Genomic DNA, 23,008 nt, shown 5'->3' on the forward strand with positions numbered 1-23,008 from the left:
GACCTTTCCGGCCACCACTGGCTTCAATATGGCTGCCCCCAGGAAAAGGCGAGGCTAACGTTTAAGTACAGATCCTGACTCCCTCGTCGCATGGATCGTAGCTCAGAGTTCAGAAGATGGAAGGCGCAGTGTCTGAGCAAAGCGGACCTCAGCCGGAAAGGCAGTGTGGACGAGGATGTGGTAGAGCTTGTGCAGCTCCTAAATGGGCGAGAACAGTTTTTCACCACCAGTTCCTGCGCTGGCCGCATCATCCTCCTAGACCGGGTGAGCAGGACCCTTTGCGCCCTTCCAGCGCCTGCCCTGTAGTGTGCAACACCAGGAGCCTTGTGCTCACCCAATGTGACACCCTGTCTGTGTTTGTTCTTCTGACCGGTGGTCTCGGTTTCTTTATCAAGGAAACTGAGAGGGTGGCTTAAACCAATGCTTCTAAAATTTTAATGTGTCTGTTAATCACTTGGAGATATTTTAAAATACAGATTCTGATTCTGTAGGTCTAGAGTAGGGTCTGATCTGTATTTCTAACAAGCCCCCAAGTGATGCTGAAACTACTGGCCTGGGAATTATCTTGAGTTGCAAGGGTTAGAGAATTTTATTTTTTTTTAATACTAAGGAATTTTAAAGACTTCCCAGCCTGGCGAGGCGGCTGTCTTCTCGTTAACCGCTCTACCAAATCGTTGTTAACCACTTGATTGAAGATCGCTATGGTTAAGAAGTTCACTGCCTCCTAGTGGCTCACTCCGTTATTACAACTCCGTTAATTTTTACATTACATGAGAAAGTGCATTAGTATGTAGTCTGTGATAGTGGTCAGTCCCTCAGGCTTTGGAGTGATACTGCTTAGATTCTAAACCAGTTTTGGGTATTATTGGCTATGTGACTTTAGGGAAGTTATCTAAACTTAGCCCCTTCTTGTTCCATGAAATAAGGATAATAAAGAGTATCCACTTCATAGGGATTCTATGTAGAGGAAATGGGATAATTTATTTGAAACCTTTAGCACCGTGCCTGGCATATTAAGTGCACTGTAAAAGTTAGCTGTGTGTTCATTTTAACATTAGGACTGAATTCAGAGCATGAAAGACAGCACACTCATAGATTCACTCTTTAGCTCCTCACTGACAGACCATTTGCTGGTCTCCCAGGTTAGCAGGGCTTGCTTATTCTTATATTGCTTCCATTGCCCCCTGAGCACTGGCACTCTTTCTTGTCTTGATCTCTCTCTCTTCCTCCATTTCTCCTGCCCTGTCTTACCTGGATTTCTGCAGTGGTTTCCTAACAGGTCACTGAACTCTACCTGTTCACTGAACTCTACCAGTCTTTCTACCCCAAACCATGTTACACACTGTTAACAGATTCCTCTTTCTAAATCACAACTCTGTGCATGTCACTCATCTATGCTGAAATACTCTAGTATACCTTTCAGCTCTATTTTCCACTATTACTCTTCATCTTAATCTGTTTACTGAAACAACTATTCTCTTTTCCCTCTTATATTTATCTGCCTTTGCCTTTGCTCATGTTTATTTTTCCTAAAATGTCTTCCCCCATTTCTGCATATCTGAGACGTACCTCCCCAAACTCCCCTTTTCTACCTGAATACAAACACACACATCCATTCGGAAGCCATGACTATTTCTTCTGAACTGCCTTAGGACTTTTTCTGAACCTCTTTTCATTTTATGTATCATCTTATACCTTGTATTTATTTTCACTTTGCCTTATTTCTGGAAGAATTTGGATCAACTTACAAATAGGCAATATAAAAAGAAAAATAAAAAGTGAGAAAATCTGCATAAAGGGAGTATAGATAAGATGAAGCAGAGATGGCATTAGTTCTCAAAATATACCACTAGACTCTGTTAATTTTCTAGAGGTGGGCCACATATTTGGCTGTAAGATTTAGAGCAGCCAGCATAAGATCAGAAACATAAGTCACTGAGGTCATTCAGTGAAAACAAATCAGTTATTTAGGACAAGCACAGCTCTTCTCCTTTCCAAAGCCAGACAGCAAAGTCTCCTGTGTACCCACTGGATAAAAGTTATGTTGTAAAAAAAAAGAAAGAGAAAATGCATAACTTTAAGAAAAAAAAAAGAAGTTACCTTGTAGAAGTTTAGTGATTTAAAAGTGCATGTGTTTCCTGCATCCTCTTTCCAGTGTCCTTGAGGGTAGGATCTGTTTATATCTAAAGTACCTAATAGAACTTAGCAAATAAACATTTTTCCAGGTAATAAGTAAAAAGTTACATTAAAATATTTGCCCTCTTGAAATTGTGATCTTTCAATCCTAGCTCTGCCCTTTGGGACTACACATAAGGTCTAATCCAGAGGTCACAAATTTACGCCTATAGCGACTAGGGACATAGGAAGGTATGAACAGATCAGGTGTCAGTAAAAAGTGGTAGGTCCTGTGTGGGACTGGAACAGTGCTTTCTTACAAAAGGAATTCAAAAATATTTTTTTTAATTTTGTGCTAATCATGTAAAACAGCTAGAGTACAATTTAGGGGCTATTCATGTACAGCCCCTTGTGATAATCCCTTTGCTCCTGAAAAAATTATGACCGTATTTCAGAGAATATTTATTAAGTTCTTTTACCTTAATAAACAAATTACTTTCTTTCTATCTCAAATAATTTGGTTTCATTTTTGTTAACATTTGTGTTAACTTTACCCAAAAGCCTGTTGAATTGTTCTCAGTAATACTTAAAATCACGTGGGATTATTAAGAAAGCCTAAAATATGCTATACATTATACTTATTATTTTGTAAATATTATATGACAAATTAAATTATGTTATTTTTTCATTTTAGGATATAAATGGTTCTGAGGTTCAGAAACAAAACTATTGCTGGTTACTGGTTACACACAAACCCTGTGTGAAAGATGATGTGGTAAGTTTTTATATATAAATTTAGAAATAAAATTTAATTCACAGTCACTTTAAATACATATGAAAAGAATAGAAAATTCAAGGTGGTTTATGTATAGAATCATAATGACTGTAGATTATAAAGCCTAAAGAGAATTCATTACAATGGCTTTTTTTTTAGTTTTGGGAGGTTATTATCTGCTCAGGATTATTTAGTTTCCTAAATTAAAATGTTTAGATGAATTTATATAAGTTTGCATTAGTCAGGCATTTTACGTTACTGGCTCAGGTGCTTAAATGTTGTCTTCAAAGCTCACTCAGTCTTCATCTCCTTTGGGTACTGGTTCTTTCTGTATGTTTGCCCTTCTCCTCTTCTGTGGCAGATAATCTTTGTGGCAGGAAAGATAGCTGCCAGCAACCCCAGCAGAAAAAGATTTACTTTTTAAGATCCATGTATCATTTCCAAAGGACACTGAGTCATCCTTCCTGGTTAGGTGTTCTCCCCGCTGAGATCAGCTATTTTTGCCAGTAGAATGGAATGCTATCCTTGATCACACCTAGGCACTTGTTGTCTCTGATATTATGATAGTGGGAGTGATGAGTGACAGGGTCACGCTTGACAGTGCCACCAGAATCAAATGATGTGAAGGAGGGAGGATGGTGCAGGGAGACTAAGCAGACAGAAGTAACAACTGTCTTATATAGCTTCTAGCTGAGACATAATAGTATATGTGTCTCAAATCTCAATCTAACAGCAAACCATTTAGACAGACCTTCTAGTACCTTCTAGACCTTCTAGTCTTTATGTACCATATTCCTTAATGAAAAATCTGCTATGGAATTAAATAGAGTAGTAGTTGACTTTTTTGAGGTATGGTTGGAAAGAATGACACAGAAGGTTTATGGGAGAATTAGAAATCAGGTCTCTTAAAAGAATAAGCGGATCAATAAGTTTTGGAGAACGAGGACCAAGAAAACAGAGTGAAAAGTTGCTGTGGAAGGATGCAGAATGAGTCTGAAAGTTCCTTGGAAGAATTGAAGTTACGTAGGATAAAGGGTCACCAAAGAACAGGATCATGTATTCGTGTCTGATCCTAACATTTTCCGTTTATTTAGATTGTAGCCCTAAAGAAAGCGAATGGCGATGCCATTTTGAAATTTGAACCACTTGTTCTTCATGTGCAGTGTCGACAGTTGCAGGATGCACAGATTCTGGTAAAATTTTATGATTATACTTGAATTTATAGGTATGTGAGTAGATTTAATTTTAAACTTTAAATTTTCTACCAAAATTAATACAATGCTAGTTTAATCAACTAGTGTTTTATTTAATTATAGATTTGGGGTTATAAATGTTTCTGCAGTTTGTAGGGCTAAAGTGTTTATTTGATTAGCCAGATGGTCCAAATTTAACAAATTTATTTTCTTACAGCATTCAGTGGCAATAGATTCTGGTTTCAGGAACTCCGGCATAACAGTGGGAAAGAGAGGAAAGACTATGTTGGTATGATACCTTTTGGCAAAAAGCAATTTTTTGATCATGAAGTAATCCAGATTATTGAATAACCTTCTACTCAAATTTTCTTGTCATTCCCTTGCTCAGAAACCTTCAGTGACTGACTTTTCTGTACAGGGTCCAGAGTCATTAGATTTACATTTGAGGTCTTATTTTACAGTATTCCCCTCCACTTATTTTTAACTTGATTCTCTCCGTCTTCCTCATCCTAAATAGTCAAGGCCCAATTTAATCAGCACCATGATGTAGTGGAAAGAATCACAGGCAGGGGGTCTAAAGTCTTCTGCCTGGATCCATCAGGGACTGAACTTTCTCAGCTATATGAGGGATCTATCGAACTACTGCCCTAGGGCCACATTCAGCCCCCAGGCGGGCAGTTCCAGTACACCCATTTGATTAATTACTGTCTAAGGTTGCTTTTGTGCTACGATGGCAAAATTGAGTAGTTGTGACAGATATTATATGACCTGCAAAGTTGAAAATATTTATTATCTATCCTTTCACAGAAAAGGTTTGCCGACCCCTGGACTAGAAGATCTTTAAGGTTCCTTCTAAATCCCACAGCCTCTCTGAGTCCTTTCCTGGCCAAGCCAACCCCTAGTGATTTTGCCCTATTCTCTCTGATCGCACGTGGTAGCTACTGTTTGTGTTTACTGTTTGGCATGGTGTACATTGTTTGCTTTTGAACTACTTCAGATCGGCTTCCATTCTAGCTCCCTAGACTTTACTTTTTTCTATCTATGTTTAACAAATAGCCTCTTTTCCAAAAAGAGGTGGCTTAAAAAGAAGACATCTGTAAAGCATGACTAAATAGAAAATGAAAGCTCATGGTACTGCTTTGCATCCCCATCTCAGTCCCCACTGCGTGTGGTGGCCCAGGCAAGAACAGAGCCACTCCTTCACCTTCTCTCCTTTGTCTTCTATATTCAATTAGCGACAAGTCCTGTCCCATCTACGTCTGATTTCTCACTCCTGACTCCACCTCTCCAAGCGCTCTGCCACTGTGCCTGCTTGAGCCATCATCATCCCTCGCCTCTATCTTTATAGTGGTCTCCTGACTGGTCTTCCTCCTACCCATCTTCTCCTTCCGTCCCTCTAGCCAATACTGTCAGAATCCCCCTTTTAAAGAAGTCAAGGTCTCCTGGTGTTTTCTCAGGCCTTATATAAACTGTTTTTCATCTACCTTATTTATGCTCATGTTCTGCCAGCATACTTCCACCCCAGCCAGATAGAATACTATTGGTTGTTTCCCAAGTGTATTACGCTTTTCATTCCCATGACTATAGAAAAGTTAATCCTCTGGCTGGAATGCTCCCCTTCTCCCATTTTTACATCTGGTGAAATTACACTTACCCTTTAAAATTCCAATTCAGATGCCACATTTCCCATAAAACCACGACCTGGGCTTCCCTGGTGGCGCAGTGGTTGGGAGTCCGCCTGCCGATGCAGGGGATACAGGTTCGTGCCCCAGTCCGGGAGGATCCCACATGCCGCAGAGCGGCCGGGCCTGTGAGCCATGGCCGCTGAGGCTGCGCGTCCGGAGCCTGTGTTCCGCAACGGGAGAGGCCACAGCAGTGAGAGGCCCGCGTACCACAAAAAAAAAAATAAAGAAAGAAAGAAAAACACGACCTGTCTCAGTTAGTTGCTCCTCTTCTACATTTCCTTAGCATTTTGTGTGCACATGTACGTGCATGCATGTACATGTACACATATGTGTTTCTTCTGTCATAGCACCATGATGTATTGTGATTCTCTGTTCACTTGTTTGTTTCCTGTTCAGAAGTGTTAGCTCTTTTAAGGGCAGGGGCCATGTTATATTCATCCTGTACCTTCATATCTTACATGGGGCCTAGAACATTGCAGATGCTTAGTAAAGGCTTGTTGAATGAATTTTTATGCCTCATAATAGTTTTTGTTGTTTCTTAACCTATATCCAGTGTTTGGATTTACTTGGAATATGTTGACTGTTTCATCAACAGGGTTAGTAACATTGGCAACCCTAAAGCATTGAGAAAGCAGCCACTTTGTGAGATAGAAAAGGCATGGTTTATCTTGTAACAACCCTGCTCAAGCAGTGCTAAGAGGCCCTTTAGCATCCAGTCCATTTTGGTTTTCCCTTGAAGCTTCTGTTGAGGTTTCATTTATTTCTTTTCTTTAAATAGTGTATTAAAGCTTCCTTAGCTTTAGTGACAGTGATACTGTTAAGTTCATTGGATTCTTTGATAATATGTGCTTCTCTGAAAGGCAATGTATAGAATGACTTGCTTTACAAATGATTTTATACAATGGGAAAATATATTTGAATCTCCTTTGATTCAACTGTATTTAACTAAATTATATCAAAGCACAAACTTAAATGTTGTAATGGAGCTAAACTATATATAAACACAGCCCTGACTGGGACTTTTCTTTAGTTATATTCAGTTTCTCTAGTACATAAGTCATCATATCTAAATTGATCCTTGCAGGCTGTCCGGAGCACACATGGCTTAGAAGTTCCATTAACCCATAAAGGAAAACTGATGGTGACAGAGGAATATATCAACTTCCTGATAAAGATAGCAAATCAAAAAATGGAGGAAAACAAGAAGAGAATTGAAAGGTATAGTCTTACATGCCTAGGTCTTCTTTGAAAATATTAATATACACCATCTTCAGTTTATACTCCCAACTGCTTTTATATTTGTAGCCTTATCACAAATAATTAAGATGATGCAAGTAATTGATGAGAGTAGGCCAGACTGCAATGGGTACTAAATGGAGCATAAAGGGGAAGAAGCTCCATGGAGGATAGTGGGACACGTGACTACCAGCAACAGGCATAAAGGAGAAACAGTTACTCAGGTAAGAGAGCCCAGCAGCCCCAGGGACCATAACTGATCCAGTTGAAGGCAGCCAGGGAGGAGGTATGCTCTGCCTCCTGGGTGTGACCTACTGAAGACTACCTAGAATCTCCTTTTGAGGAGAACAGCCTGGTTAATTTTAGTCTGATAAATATTTTATACCTCTGGCTAGCTCAGAACCCAGCTCCTGTCATGCATTAGATTTGAATTGGCATAATTGTACCAGTCAGAAGGATTATGGCTATCAAATCATATCTTTATATTTCTCTTGTTCTTAAACTTCACCTCCTGGTAGATTAATTTTACATGACTTTCTTTTTCAACTTTTTCCTAAGAATAGAATCTTTGATGTAAAGAAGTGACTATTATGCTGCCTTTTATATATGAAGATAAATGCCACTGACCTACCATCAGTAAGATGTAAATTTCTGAGTTATTTAAGGACTGATGGTCATCTTGTTGTCATTTATAATTTTCTTTTTGCTTTCTCCCCCACCTCTTTGGTCACCTCACAACTAGCCAATCAGGGCCTAAATAACTCCTGAGTCATTCTTCTCTCCCCACCCTTCCTGCCATGTTCTTTATTCAGGACCATTGCAGTAACCTTATTAGCTCGTCTCATAGTAGAATGCTTCCAGTATGTCTCTCTGCTAAGCCATTCTCCGTATCACCATCAGAATCCTGTCTGAAATGAAAAGGAATACTATTGCTTAATTTGCCTGCTTAAAATTCTTTAATACCTAGAACTTTTAATGAAGCAGCTAAGGCCAGAAGTGCCAATGGCAGCAGTGTGGCATGGTGGAAAGGGGTAGAAATGGGCTTCAGAGGCAGAACTGAGTTCAAATCCTGCTTCCCCCACAACTTACTCAACTCTCTTGGCTTCATTTTTCTTGTACCTACTTATCATAAAGAACAATTTTAGTATACACTAGACGGCATATGTATAATGACAGGCCCTGTCCGTGTTATGTCATGGATTCTTAGGATAGGATAGCCTTTCTCCTTCTTCACCGACTCATACAGAGAATAAACCTATAATCACATCATTACCACCATCCAGGCTTTCTTAACCAGGGCTCCTTTTCTGAACCACAGAATTAACAAAATTATTCGAGTGACTATTTCTCAGTTCTCCCAACAGTGGTATATAACTTGTACTAATCTAGATACATTGGAGAGAAGTAATTCATGACATACAATGGATGTCCTCAGGCATTAGGGCTGAATTTTTTAGCGGAAGCCTGGCTGAAAAAAGCTGAGAGGTTACCTGGCCACAAGGTTCTTTGAGCAAACATTCTAAATAAAGTGATGATTTCAAGTAAGCAACTGAAGGTACCCAGCCACTCCACCAGACTACAGAGTTTGAACTGTATGTAGGTACTTACTGGTACCATTCCAAAAGTTGACTACGGTTGTTAGATAGTATTCTAGTGAGACTGTTTGCAAAAATGTACGAGGTAGCAAATCAGTTTCTCTGTTTCCTTACATGAATTTCAATAAGATTATAAATATAGCCCAAGATCAACTAACTATACACCTGGTGTAGTTAATTGAGTCACGTTCACCAACTATAAAATCAAATTATGCTTTAAATCCATTGACTCAAAAATGTTTTGAGATTATGGTGTGCATGCTGCTATCAAGAGAGTCATGCTCATCATATAAAATCAGTGAAAAATTAAAGAAGGGTAAAAAGTTTCTTAAGATACTGATTAGAAGATTACATGTGAATTCAGAAAGGGTGAACAAATTAGGGAGCTCCTTTGGGAACAGCTGTATATTCAACCAAATGCAGAGAAAGAGTTACTCTTCTGCTGTGGAAAAGAGAAAAAATAAACACGGGAGATGATGAGTTCTGCAATCAGACGTTGAGTACTAAAATTGGTTTCTCACAGGACCAAAGTTTCATAATTCAAACAACTATAATAAGAGAATTTTTAAAAGTTAAAATCCTAATGTGTAACATTCCAGCAATAAGAAATATTCTTGAGATACGAAAATCAAAAGGTAAAATAATTTTAATAGAAAAAAAACTTCTTTTGTAAAAAAACAATTCCTAAGCCCACTTCTTAGTGGGAAGAGTAAGATAATTTCATACATAATGATTTCCAGGTAAAAAAATATGAAGTTTGGAGATCTATTTACCCATTACAAGAGGAGGGCTATCTTTGTAGCTGTTAATAAGAGATCAGGACTGACTCGGGTTGGATGGAATTATCCATGTTCTTCTTCTCACCACTGTGTAATGAGACAATAAATGTTAAATAAAATGTGGAATAAACAGAAATAGAGTTATAGATGTAGAAAACAATCTTATGGTTACCAGGGCGGAAGGGGGTGGTGGGAGGGATAAATTGGGAGGTAAGGATTGACATATACACACTACTATATATAAAATAGGTAACTAATAAGGACCCACTGTATAGCACAGGGAACCCTACTCAATACTATGTAATGACCTATATAAGAGAAGAGTCTAAAACAAGTGTCGATATATGTTTACGTATAACTCATTCACTTCGCTGTACACCTGTAACTAACACTACATTGTAAGTCAACTATACTCTAATTTTAAAAAAATCGCATCTTAAAAAAAATTTTTTTTAAATATAGAGTAAAAGGGCCAAATATATTGGCATATAATATTGATAAAAATAAAGCAAATTAGACTGAAAAAGTAAATTAATATTTCCAGTGGCTGGTTTTTTTGTGGTAAAATATACATAACTAAAATTTATAATTTTTTTTTTTTAAGCGAATTCTCAGATCCTACCCCAGCTCCACTGACTTAGGAATTCTGGGGTGGGACTTGGCACTATGTGTTTTTGTTTTTTTTTTTTTTAATCTATTTTGGGCTGTGTTAGGTCTTCGTTTCTGTGCGAGGGCTTTCTCTAGTGGCAAGTGAGGGCCACTCTTCATCGCGGTGCATGGGCCTCTCACTATCGCGGCCTCTCTTGTTGCAGAGCACAGGCTCCAGACGTGCAGGCTCAGTGGTTGTGGCTCACGGGCCTAGTTGCTCCGCGGCATGTGGGATCTTCCCAGACCAGGGCTCGAACCCGTGTCCCCTGCATTAGCAGGTGGATTCTCAACCACTGCACCACCAGGGAAGCCCTAAAATTTATAATTTTAACCATTATACAGTTCATTGGCATTAGGTACATTCACATTGCTATGCAACCACCACTATCACTGCTATTTATCTCCAGACCCTCTTCATTATCCCAAATTGAAACTCCATGCCCATTAAACAATAATTCTCCACTCCCCAAACTCCCAGCCCCTGGTAACCACTCTTCTGTTTTCTGTCTCTTATTATTTTGACTATTCCAGGTACCTCATACAAGTGGAATCATACAATATTTGTCCTTTTGTGTTTGGCTTATTTCACTTAGCATAATGCTGTCAAGGTTTATCCATGTTGTAGTATGATCAGAAGTTTACTTTTTTTTTTTTTCTTTTTTGTGGGCTTTTTTCTTTTTTTAAATTTTTATTTTATATTGGACTATAGTTGATTTACAGTGTTGTGTTAGTTTTAGGTGTACAGCAAAGTGATTCAGTTATGCATATACATATATCTATTCTTTTTCAAATTCTTTTCCCATTTAGGTTATTACAGAATATTGAGCAGAGTTCCCTGTGCTATACAGTAGGTCCTTGTTGGTTATCTGTTTTAAATATAGTAGTGTGTATATGTCAATCCCAGACTCCCAATTTATCCCTCCCCCCACCTTTCCCCTTTGGTAACCATAAGTTTGTTTTCTAAGTCTGTGAATCTGTTTCTGTTTTGTAAATAAGTTCACTTGTATCATATTTTTTAGATTCCACACATAAGTGATATCATATGATATTTGTCTTTCTCTGTCTGACTTACTTCACTTAGTATAATAATCTCCAGGTCCATCCATTATTTCATTCTTTTTAATGGCTGAGTAATATTCCATTGTATATATGTACCACATCTTCTTTATCCATTCATTTGCAGTGGACATTTAGGTTGCTTCTATGTCTTGGCTATTGTAAACAGTGCTGCAATGAACACTGGGGTGCATATATCCTTTTCAACCATGGTTTTCTCCAGGTAGATGCCCAGGGATTGCTAGATCATATGGTAGCTCTATTTTTAGTTTTTTAAGGAACCTCCATACTGTTTTCCACAGTGGCTGCACCAATTTACATTACCACGAGTAGTGTAGGAGGGTTCCCTTTCTCCACACCCTCTCCAGCATTTATTGTCTGTAGACTTTTTGATGATGGCCATTCTCACTGGTGTGAGGTGATAACCTCATTGTAGTTTTGATTTGCATTTCTCTAATAATTAGTGATGTTGAACATCTTTTCATGTGCCTCTTGGCCATCTGTATGTCTTCTTTAGAGAAATGTCTGTTTAGGTCTTCTGCCCATTTTTTGATTGGGTTGTTTGTTTTATTGATATTGAGCCACGTGAGCTGTTTGTAAATTTTGGAGATTAATCCCTTGTTGGGCGCATTGTTTGCAAATATTTTCTCCCATTCAGAGGATTGTCTTTTCGTTTTGTTTATGGTTTCCTTTGCTGTGCAAAAGCTTTGGAGTTTAGTTAGGTCCCATTTGTTTACTTTTGTTTTTATTTCCATTGCTCTAGTAGACAGATCGAAAAAGATATTGCTGCGATTTATGTCAGTGTTCTGCTTGCGTTTTCCTCTAAGGGTTTTATAGTGTCTGGTCTTACATTTAGGTCTTTCATCCATTTTGAGTTTATTTTTGTGTATGCTGTTAGAGAATGTTCTAATTTCATTCTTTTACACATAGCTGTCCAGTTTTCCCAGCACCATTTATTGAAGAGACTATCTTTTCTCTATTGTATAGTCTTGCCTCCTTTGCAGAAGTTTACTTCTTTTTAAGGCTGAATAATATTCCATTGTATTTAACATATATTGTTTATCCATTCATTCATCAATGGATGTTTGAGTTTTTTCTACCTTTTAGCTATTGTGAATAATGATGCTGTGAACATGGGTATACAAATATCTGTTTGAGTGTGTGCTTTCAGTTATTTTTGATATTTACCCAGAAGTGGAATTGCTAGATGATATGGTAATTTTATATTTAATTTTTTGAAGAACCTCTGTTCTCTTTTCCACAGGAACTGCACCATTTTACATTCCCACCAACAGTATACAAGGGTTTCCTTTTCTCAACATCCTTGCCAACACTTGTTGTCTTTTGTTTCTTTGATAATTGCCGTTCTGACAGGTGTGAAGTGATATCTCATTGTGGTTTTGATTTGCATTTCCCTGATGATTAGTGACATTGAACATTATTTCATGTACCTGTCGGTAAGAATTTCTGTTACATCACTTTGCTGCTTTCCTTCCTGTTTGTGGTGCTTTTTCTTAGCTTCCTTCTGGATTTCTCTTGTTATTCTATCTGTTGGTTAAATGCTATCGTTCTCCAGGATTCCTTTCCTGGCCCATTGCTTCAGCTACTTCCCCAGATACTGGTAGATCTTCCAAATCTCTCCTGAGTCCTGGGCCCATATGTCTAATAACCTATTGAATATATCTAACCAAAATATCCCATCAGCCTTTCCTTAATATCTTTCTTACCTTAATCTCAACCTCATTTACCCATTTCCTTGGTTCAAATTCTCATTATCATTTACCAGCATTATTACAGTTTATGCCTCAGTGAAAACAGAAATGTGAACTATATTAAATTACAGTTGTTTAATTGCATATATATCTTTTTTTTCCCCAGTACAACTTGGTCACATTGTGTATAGGACTGACTTTCCCCTCCCACCAACTAAACACATACCCATACATACACACACTTCAAATATCTCTCATCCTAAAACCTTATAGAGTGTCTGGCTCACAGCAAAAACCCAATAAATGTTTATTGAGTTTATCCTAAACAATAAAGGAACTTAAAAGTTAACAAATTATGTTGAGTTCACCAAAGGCAAAGACAGTTTCTTATTATTTTCTGAGTGTCTGACAGGAGCATAGTGGTCAATAAATATTTGCTCAATTTAGCTGACAGACTCTTTCTAACAGTAGTACTACTTTTATGGCTTCAAAGCCTTACGGTGATTATTCTGGAAGATGTAAAATGGCTTACTCATGGGGCAAGCAGGAGTAGGCTCTTGCGACACAGTCCAGGCAAGAAGAAACAGGACCCTGAGTAACAAAATGAATGGGAGAGATACTGCAGAACATAACCCAAATGTGGCAGCAGGTAGAAACAGGGGGAGAAGAGAAGGAGTCAAGTCTTATTTTTTTAAATGGAACTAAAGCTGGTAAATAAATAACTCACACATTTCCCTATATACTTAAGATCAGAGAAGTAGATAATGAAGATCAGAGAAGTAAATAGTGAAAACACGTATTTTCTGATAGTTCCTCCTTGGATGTCCCCTCCCTTCAATTTTTCCTCTCATAATTCCTCTCCCTTTACCTAGCCAGCTTCCACTCATCCTTGCAATTCAGCCCGGGCATTGTTTTTTTTTCCAAGGAACATTTCATGATCTTACTTGGAGCAAAGTGCCCCCAGTGGCCCCAGTGTGCTCCTGCTTTATCTTAGCTTTTTCATGGCACATTGAGTGTATCTTTACGGCTCTGCAGCCCCCATTAAACCCTGAGCTCCCTGAGGGCACAGACCACATTTCTTACCTGTTTCTAGCACTGGCACAGGCCCTGTCACATACATGTTTTTTAATAAAAAATTCTAGAGCTTAAAATCAGTTAAAAATCCAAATACATGATATATGAGAATAGGCTTCTTTTGTTATTTGTTAATAATGGAAGCCTTAAAAGGGTATGAAATTGTGCCTAGATTTCATTAATTTTATGTTCCTATTTCGGAAGTCAACGAAATACCAGCTTTTTATCGCACATGGTCCTCTAACAGATCCGAGAAACAAGAATTTATTTTCCCAGGACTGTTCTGAAACGTTCTCTCATGAAGAGAAGTATATACAGGTTGCCCTATGTCAATATAATCTTGACTGTGGGGGTAGAAAAACTGAAGACAATTTGATTTTCTTTTGAGGGGGGGAAAAAAACAGTTACCTGAGCATACATTTCTTTTTATACTCCAAACTCTTTGTTGCCTTTGAGAGCTGAGAAAATTACACTTTGAGAATTGGGCTTTAGAATGCTGTGTAAAGGATCATATCATAAGAAGAGAACATGTAATTGGAAAACAAATTTCTGACTTACTGAGTAAGATAGCTTCCCAAAGGACATTTTAAAAGTGCCCTTAACCAAGGAAGACAAAAAAGTAGTTGAAGTTTTATTCTTGGCTTTCAACATGGAAAGGTCTTTGTTCCATTTTACCAGTTGTTTTTTTGGTACCCCAAGGATATAGCTTTGAATTCTTAGGTTGTTTGATAGAAGATTAAAGTAAGGCACCTGTTCCTCTTTCATTACCTTTTTAATGTAATTGACAAGGTATTTTACACAGCTGTTAATTCTCTGTGATCATAAAAGAAGAATTTAGTCTTATCTTTAATTTTCTAGGAATGCAGTAGAATCCGGAGAAAAGACTTGGTTACCTAAGTTTAAAGAGCAGGGTTGGGTAGAGAGTGATAGAAGATAAAGTTGCACATCATGAATAACCTCTTATTATCAGATAAGGGTGAGTTATGCTACTGGGTCATTTTTTAAGACCATTCTAAATAGACATTGTGGAAGATGAGAAGAAAACCAGTCATTGAAGTCACCCAGACTGATGGCAAGACCTGGAGACAAAGATAAAGCCAAGTGTAGAAGTTTCCATGAATGTAAAGGACTGAACAGAATATTGTTAGATAACCAGATGGGCACATGAAGGAGTTTAGTCTGGCAAACTGTTGGTGAGGCAGGTGAATTCTGACCTTATCGCTCAACTCTGAGGCAGGATATGGAAATAATAAGCAGTCTCCACTTAAGAGGAATGCAGGGCAGTGGTGTCTTTGTGGAAAACCAGGTTTCAGTTAAGTAAGGATATAAGGAATGCATTAAATGAAAAGGTTGTTACCATGTTATGGGGTCTAAAAAATTAAACATCAGTTAATTTTTTCAAAGCCTTTTGCTATAACTCTTAAAATACTGTTTTCCTTTTTACTGTACCTCTCTCTTTGAGACTGATTTATTCATTTTAGAAATATCAATTAGCCCTTATTATCTGCCAGGCATGGTGCTAGATATCAAGGTGTACAGTGATGAGTATATAAGTTCTTGAAATATGGATAGGATATTAGTAATCATGTTAGGTATATATGAGCATTGTGTGGAGTATTTGGGAAGAGGTGATTATCTTGGGTTTTTTAGGGCAGTTTTAGAGCTTTTGCAAGCAGAACTTAGCCTGTTCATTGAATTCAAGAAAGAAGAAAATTGGTCCAAATAGCAATCTCTTCTGCAGATGTCAGAAATTTCCTGTCATAGCCTCCCGTTATAATAGGATATTAAAGCATGATGAGATCCCTACAGTGGCAAAGGAGTTCTCAACTTTTAGATCATTTTATTTGGGACCTAAGGTAATACATCCATATTTACCTTTTTTGTTCAGTAGCTATTTATTCACTTATTTGGCATATTTTTACCCAAGTGTGGCTGTACTGTACTCCATGCTAAGAATATCACAGAAGACAAGATAGATGGAGTCCTTGGTCTTATGGAGTTTATATTCCATAAAAATAGTAATTTTTGAGAACTTACTCAGTGCCAGGCACTGTGCTAGGTACTTACATATATATCCCTCCGATAGCCCTGCTAGGTACAGGATAATAGCTAGTTTTATAAATGAGGAAATCGAGACTCAGTGAGGTTGGAATTAGCCAACCTCATCTTTCCCAGGGGACCACTCATGTGAAGCACACACAACATACCAAGCCATCCTGCTGCTTTCCAACGTATGCTGAAAACTAACACAAAAACTCCAGCAGGAAAATGAGTAAAGGAAAAGAATAATTTACATTAAAAAATTAAAATAGCTAATAAAAATGTTCAATTTCACTTTCAAACAAAGAAACGAAAATATAAATAATGAGAGACCGTAATCACCTATAAGTAAAGCGTGTTTTTTGATGTAATATTCACTGTATGAGTGAAGTGGTCTCTCAAGTTCTGCCCTTAGAAGCATATTTTTTGAAGACCCATTCTGGAAAACAGGTAGTACTTATCAAGAGCCTTAAATATTTATAACCTTTAACCATGCAGTTACATTTCTAGGTATCTATCCTAAATAGCTAGAAACTCAGATCACATTATTTCCAAAATATTTATCACATTGTTGTTTGTATTGGGAAAATATGAAAGTAAATTAAGGCCAATCTAAGTGGCATAATGTTATACTACCATTAAGTTCATTTAGTGATATGGAAAGTGTTTTCAATAAATATTAAATTTGAAAAAACAATGTAAAACTTTATATGTAATATCACAATTGTATAAAAGACAGTAGGTATATGTATACATGTACAGATGTATTAATTCAGAATATACTAATAAACTGGAAAGAATAAAAATATGAGAGTCATTATTTTTAGGTCGTTATGTAAAGGTGATCTGTATTTGTAACTTCACATATTTTTCAGATTCTCCAAAATGAGCCTCTATTACATCTGTGATTCTTTTGAAAGAATATTTTTTTTTCTTTTTTTTAATCTTTGTTTGATTCCTATATCTGGAATAGAAATTAAGGTAGGATAGAGGTTGTCAAGAGGTGATTCCAAACCAGTTTTCAGGACTGTTCTTAAAGAACTGAAACATTTCTTTTCCTAAGTAAAAAAATCATAAAAGCAAGAAGCACGTTATTTCTGTGATTTATTCTATATCTTGAGGTTAATATGAGACATCAGGTTTATGTAATTTATAAATTCTAGGTGTATTTCCTTTTGTTTCAGAACACACAGATATAACAATAATACTTTATTTCTTTACAGGTTTTACAACTGCCTACAACATGCTTTGGAAAAAGAAACTATTTCTATGACCTCATATCCCAAAGAGAAAATCAAAGAGAAAAATAACTCATCATATACTCACAAGAAAAAAAGAAACCCAGAAAAAGCATGTGGCAAATATATTACTGAAGAAAATAATAAAGAACTTGACAATGATGATCATGATGATCCAGGAATCAGTGTTACTATCTTCCCTGAAGATTACTGAGATTTGGTTCTGAAGTGTCTTGGTAAAATAATGTTTCTAATAGATATTATAAAGCTGCTCTTTATAGGAGTATTTTAGTTTGTTGAGTGTATCAGCCTTTTAGAAAGACAAGATTTAATTTTTCTCTATATTTTAGGGAAACCCTTAGCTTTTAAAAAATAGCTGTGTAAAATATCAATATTTGCTCTTAAATACCATCGTTTTTAGTTACACAGTCATTGCAAAAATAAAATTATGATTTTTAATGCTCTCCTTAAGTTTCAGTTTCTACTTCTATAAAACAGGAGAACTATAATACCCTTTCAAGAGAGCCTTAACATTAGGAATATTAGAGTAAAAATCATAACAACATTTTACTTATTTTTAACTTTGAAATCTCCAGCCTTCAAGGGGGTCACTTTGCTGCTTGTTGCCATGGAGTCCAAGGACAAGTTTTTTCCTCTCTTTAGCCATTGTGGATAAAACAACAGATACCCTTTTTGTTCAAGACAAAATATTATACTTGAACCCTCTTTCCCCATTATTTCTCACAAACCAGAGCTTGCCACTGGCACATCCTCCATGAAGCAGGTGGGCATAGTTTTTCACTACGCCTGGTCAGAAGTGATAACTTATGACACAGGAATCTCAATAGAACAAATGTGCTATGAAAAATTGCAAAGAATCAGAAGCCTCGGGTTTGAGTTCTGACTGCTACAGAGAAGTTGGTGGTCCTTAGCGAATCGCTTAATTTCAAAGGGCTTCTATTTCCTCTTCTGCATAATAGTAATTCTGATCCCTCCCATATTTACACCAGAGGAGTGTTGACAGGATCAAGTTAAATAAAAATGTGAAAGCACTTAATAGACCATTTTGCATATATGTTATTATTTACTTTGCTATTTGTTTTCATTATAAATTGAAGATTTTTCACAATGTATTTTCAGAATATCAAATCATAGAAAGTATACATTTAAAGAGAAATTTCTAGTTAGTCATAGAACTAATAAACTGAAAGATAAAAACACCAGAACATCAAGTAAGAAAAATTATATGAGGTAGTCAACATTGAGTTGTGATTTTGGCATTTCCTAATATTTTTATAATTTGCTTAAGTATTTATATAAATTATTTTTAGATTTGTATCCCAGATGCTTATCTTCTGACAGACACCACTTCATACTCTCATTTTTTTTTTTTTTTTTGCTGTACACGGGCCTCTCACTGCTGTGGCCTCTCCCGTTGCGGAGCACAGGCTCCGGACGCGCAGGATCAGTGGCCATGGCTCACGGGCCCAGCCACTCCACGGCATGTGGGATCCTCCCGGACTGGGGCACGAACCCGTGTGCCCTGCATCAGCAGGCAGACTCTCAACCACTGCGCCACCAGGGAAGCCCATACTCTCATTTTTTAAAGTCAATTGACTTTATAGCTATCTGTTGTCCTCTAAGCAAATTTATCAGGGATGGGGTCCAGGAAGCTCCAAAATTACTGTGAGATTTTTCTTTACTTCTTTTTTCTTTCTTTTTTTAAGCTATTATTATTTTTTAAAATTTTATTGAAGTATAATTGATTTACAATGTTGTGTTAATTTCTGCCATACAGCAAAGTGATTCAGTTATACATTTGTATATATTCTTTTTCATATTCTTTTTTCATTATGATTTTATCACAGGATATTGAATATAGTTCCCCATGCTATACAGTAGGACCTTGTTTATCCATTTTATATATAATAGTTTGCCTGTGCTAATCCCAAACTCCCAATCCTTCCCTCTGCTCCCCTCCCCCTTGACAACCACAAGTCTGTTCTCTATGTGAGTCTATTTCTGTTCATTTGTGTCATATTTTAGATTCCACATATAAGTGATGATAGCATATGTTATTTGTCTTTCTGACTTCACTTAGTATGATAATCTCTAGGTCCATCCATGTTGCTGCAAATGGCATTATTTCATCCTTTTTATGGCTGAGTAATATTCCATCGTGTATATGTACCACACCTTCTTTATCCATTCATCTGTTGATGGACATTTAGGTTGTTTCCATGTCTTGGCTACTATAAATAGTGCTGTTATGAACATACGGGTGCATGTATGTTTTTGAATTATAGTTTTGTCTGGATATATGCCCAGGTTTACTCCTTTTTTCTATCATGGCTCTGAACTCTCTCTCTTTGGCCTTTAAAGTAAGATACTAATATTTCCCTTAGTCATTTTGAGTCCTCCATCTTCTTGCCATCCTGCAACATTTGGCCCCGTTAACATTCTTACACCCCTGAATCTGCCCTTTCATCGGCATCCTGAATGCTTTCTTCTCAATCATTTCCCTGTTTATAGTGAATCATCAGTTATTTTTCTCTCCAACACTTTAATATTTTTCAACATTTACTGCACCTTAGAATCATCTTTAGAACCTTGAAAAAATGCAGAAAAGACCTGAGAATCTCCAGGGATAAGAACATGTATTTTTTTTCTTTTAAAGCTCCCAAGTCATTCTCTAATTGGAAACCAAAGGGTAATAACGCTGAAGGCATTCCCAAGTGTCTGTCTTTGGCCTTCATCTTGCATTCCTGTCTGCACCCCAGCTAACTCATCCATCCCAGTAGACTTCACCTCTGAGACAATGACTCCTGCCTCTCCTGTCCTGGTCTGTCTCCTATGCTCTGACTAACTGCTGGGCCTCTCCAGTAGAGCCCAGCTCTCTCTACTTAGTGCTGTGCCCCATCTCCCAGTTTGTATGCTTGGCTGTTCTTGCTTTAGGCTGCTGGAGCCTCTTCATTCTAAAATAGAGGAGAAAAAGCCTGGGAGTCTGTTTCCTGCCCTCTACCCACCCCCACCACACACACACTCACTGTCTCACAGCCAATAATGACAAGTGCAGGGTTTCAAAACAGTTCTGTTGCCCAGAAATGGGATAAACTTGGATGTGCAATTGCCATTTAAGCTCCCAGCAGCATCAGGCTAACGCTGTGATGTCACCTTAATCCTATCATGTTTTTCCCACTCCCTTCCCCATTTCTTCTGGGAGCTCCTGCTTAATAAATCACTTGCACTAGAATGGTGTCTCCTTTTACAAGAATCTGACCTAAAGTACCGAGATTATTTTGGCAATATTTGAGAAAGTGATGGCATACGTTTATTATAAAGAGCTGATGTTTTAATGTGCTACAAATTATATCAGTGATTTAAACTTATGAGGCATATAAATTTTTATATTAAGTACAGAGTTTTAAAAATTCTTTTGGGGAAAGTAACTAAACAATATTTGAGGATCACTTCTACAGTACATACTGTTATAAGAACTTGGCAGGAATAATTGATTCTAGGCAAGGGAGTACTACCATCACAGTTCAAGGGGATACCATGTCATTTAGGTTTTAAAGGCCAAGAAACAAGTTCACTTGACAGAAAAATCCAAGCAAAACTCTTGTGGACAGAGGAATGTGTAATATGAGGCACCAAAGAACATGATGTATTCAGTGATGGTGAATATTCTATTAAAGCTGAAATACAACATGTGGTATGAAATGAGTCAAGCTGGTTGAAGCACAACTGTGAAGGGCCTTGTGGTCCAGCATGGAGGTAGACCAGTGTTTCCTAAACAAGGCAATTCCCTGGTGGGAATGGGACTGGGCATACCAGGCTGCTTTCTAAAACACTGAATCCCAGGCCCTACTCTAGACCTCTCAAGCCAGAATCGTCAATCTAGAGTCTTGGAATCTCTTTTTATTTTTTCCTTTCTCTCTGGGAATCTTTATTTTTTAAACAACTCATCCAAATGGTTCTGATAAAATCAACCCAGCCCTTTTAGAAGCCACTGGTAACAGACGTAATCCTGAAGGCACTGGAGAGGAATTAAAGATTTTTTAACGAAAAAGGAAAAAGCAACGATTATAGTTGCAATGTATCTATATAACAGAGTTTGTGTATTCATGTTATATTCATGTCATAGCTCCTCCTATAATATAGGAGGAGCTTCCAATATTTTAATTAGTTAAGTCACTGTCCTTATCATTAGGTCTCAGGCAGCTGCCAGGAAGAACGGCCACATGCATAGCTATGTGTTGGACTCTGTACAGCTCCAGGAGAAGGAGACATTCCCCACAGATGACGATGTGCATGGCACTCTTTGAAGTCGTGCAGTGCACATTCTTATATACAGTACTGCTAGGAGGGAATTTGGGGAGGAAAAAATCTTAATCTCAGAATATCTGGAACATTTCTTCTAATTTAATGAGTAGAATATGGAAATACTTGCCAGGCAGGTAGACGGTAAAAGAAGGGAAATAACTTTAGAAAATAAGCTCTAAATACATAAGAATTGTAGGAAAAGCATGTGTGTGTAGAGGACAACATCCTGTGATGGAATGACTACACATTCTGTTGTTTAAAAATCTCTCTAAAGGCCTTGTAATCCACTGACTTTCTTTCACTCATCCAAACTGACCTCCAAGGGAACTATGTTTCAAAGATTCAATAAACAACAAGGTTCTACTGTAGAAAAACAATAAGGTCCTACGGTGTAGTGCAGGGATAAACCATACTGGAAAAGAATATTAAAAAGGATGTACATATGTGTATAACTGAGTCACTTTGCTGAACAGCAGAAATTAACACAACATTGTAAATCAACTATACTTAAATAAAAAAGAATTCTATAAAGTATCTGCATGAGACTCTGGAAGAGAGGGGCTGCCCCTTAATCCCTTTGCCTGAGGTAACAGAACCACCCTGGACCTTTTAGGTTAGAGAAGAGCGGCCAGGTGTTGCCAAGAGCCCAAGAAGACACTGAATCCCACTCACTCCTTAGCGCCCCTTAACATGTTATTTTACTTATATATTCAATCCACATGCCTGATCAACAATATTAACTGCGGCAGGGATATTTAGTAATAAAATACAAGATAACCTATTGAGAATTGCCTTGTCGTTTGTTTTTATTGTCATTGATCCATCCATAATGAAAGGAAATTTTTTCCCTTCCCCCAGGACGGAGGCAAGCACCTATTGCTAAGTCCGGATTCTCCATTGTTTAATTTTGTTAACTACCTTTGTGTACTAAAAGAGAGGGAAAAGTTTATTGAGTCAAGTTTATTGAGAAACAGAGGGAAATTAAAAAACATGGTTTTGTTTTTGAAATCTTAGGCCAGACATCATAAACTAGTGGCTGAGTTACAGCCAAGCACATGTGTTTTGTTTGGCCCACACAGAGGATATTTTTCCTAATTGAAACAATATTTTAAAATATGATGACTTTTTTTAAAGTACATAGTTTTTCTTGAAAAATTGGAGGATCTGGCTACACTGAGCCAGCTCTTCTAGCAGAGCCGAGGACTGGCTCCCCCTTTTGGACATGCTTATTTTCCTTCTCACTACAGCTGCAGCACCCCCTATTGGTTCCCTGTCTCACCTGCTGCAATCATTCACACTTCAACGCTTGGTTCCTGTGGGCACCAGGGTTGGCAACACTTGCTTAGAAATTCAGGGGAGTTAAACTATGATGTTAGTGTACTATATAATAAATAAAAGATTAGAGCAGGACAGGCTATTTAATTTCAGAGGACACTGCAGAATGGAAACGTGGGGCCCCTCGTTAAAAATGTTTAAGATAAACAAGGATTTACTGTATAGCACAAGGAACTATATTCAATGTCTTCTATTAACCTA

The 23,008-nt window shown here is 37.4% G+C and overlaps 1 protein-coding gene across 2 annotated transcripts; it reads left to right on the top strand.

The window, feature by feature from the left end:
* Nucleotide 1: 1 nt before the first annotated feature.
* On the top strand, nucleotides 2-18,194 carry TYW3 (tRNA-yW synthesizing protein 3 homolog). Of its 2 annotated transcripts, XM_060089970.1 has the most exons (6): nucleotides 2-264; nucleotides 2,810-2,890; nucleotides 3,985-4,083; nucleotides 4,301-4,372; nucleotides 6,853-6,986; nucleotides 17,132-18,194. In XM_060089970.1, exons 1-6 carry the CDS (start codon nucleotides 91-93, stop codon nucleotides 17,358-17,360), a joined length of 789 nt encoding a protein of 262 aa, XP_059945953.1. In that variant the 5' UTR covers nucleotides 2-90; the 3' UTR covers nucleotides 17,361-18,194. The 2 variants fall into 2 exon arrangements, with proteins under 2 accessions (XP_059945953.1, XP_059945954.1); XM_060089971.1 differs by lacking the exon at nucleotides 4,301-4,372.
* The last annotated feature ends 4,814 nt before the right edge of the window (nucleotides 18,195-23,008 follow it).

Source organism: Mesoplodon densirostris, chromosome 2 (assembly GCF_025265405.1).
Source record: "Mesoplodon densirostris isolate mMesDen1 chromosome 2, mMesDen1 primary haplotype, whole genome shotgun sequence".
Classification (NCBI taxonomy): Eukaryota; Metazoa; Chordata; class Mammalia; order Artiodactyla; family Ziphiidae; genus Mesoplodon; species Mesoplodon densirostris.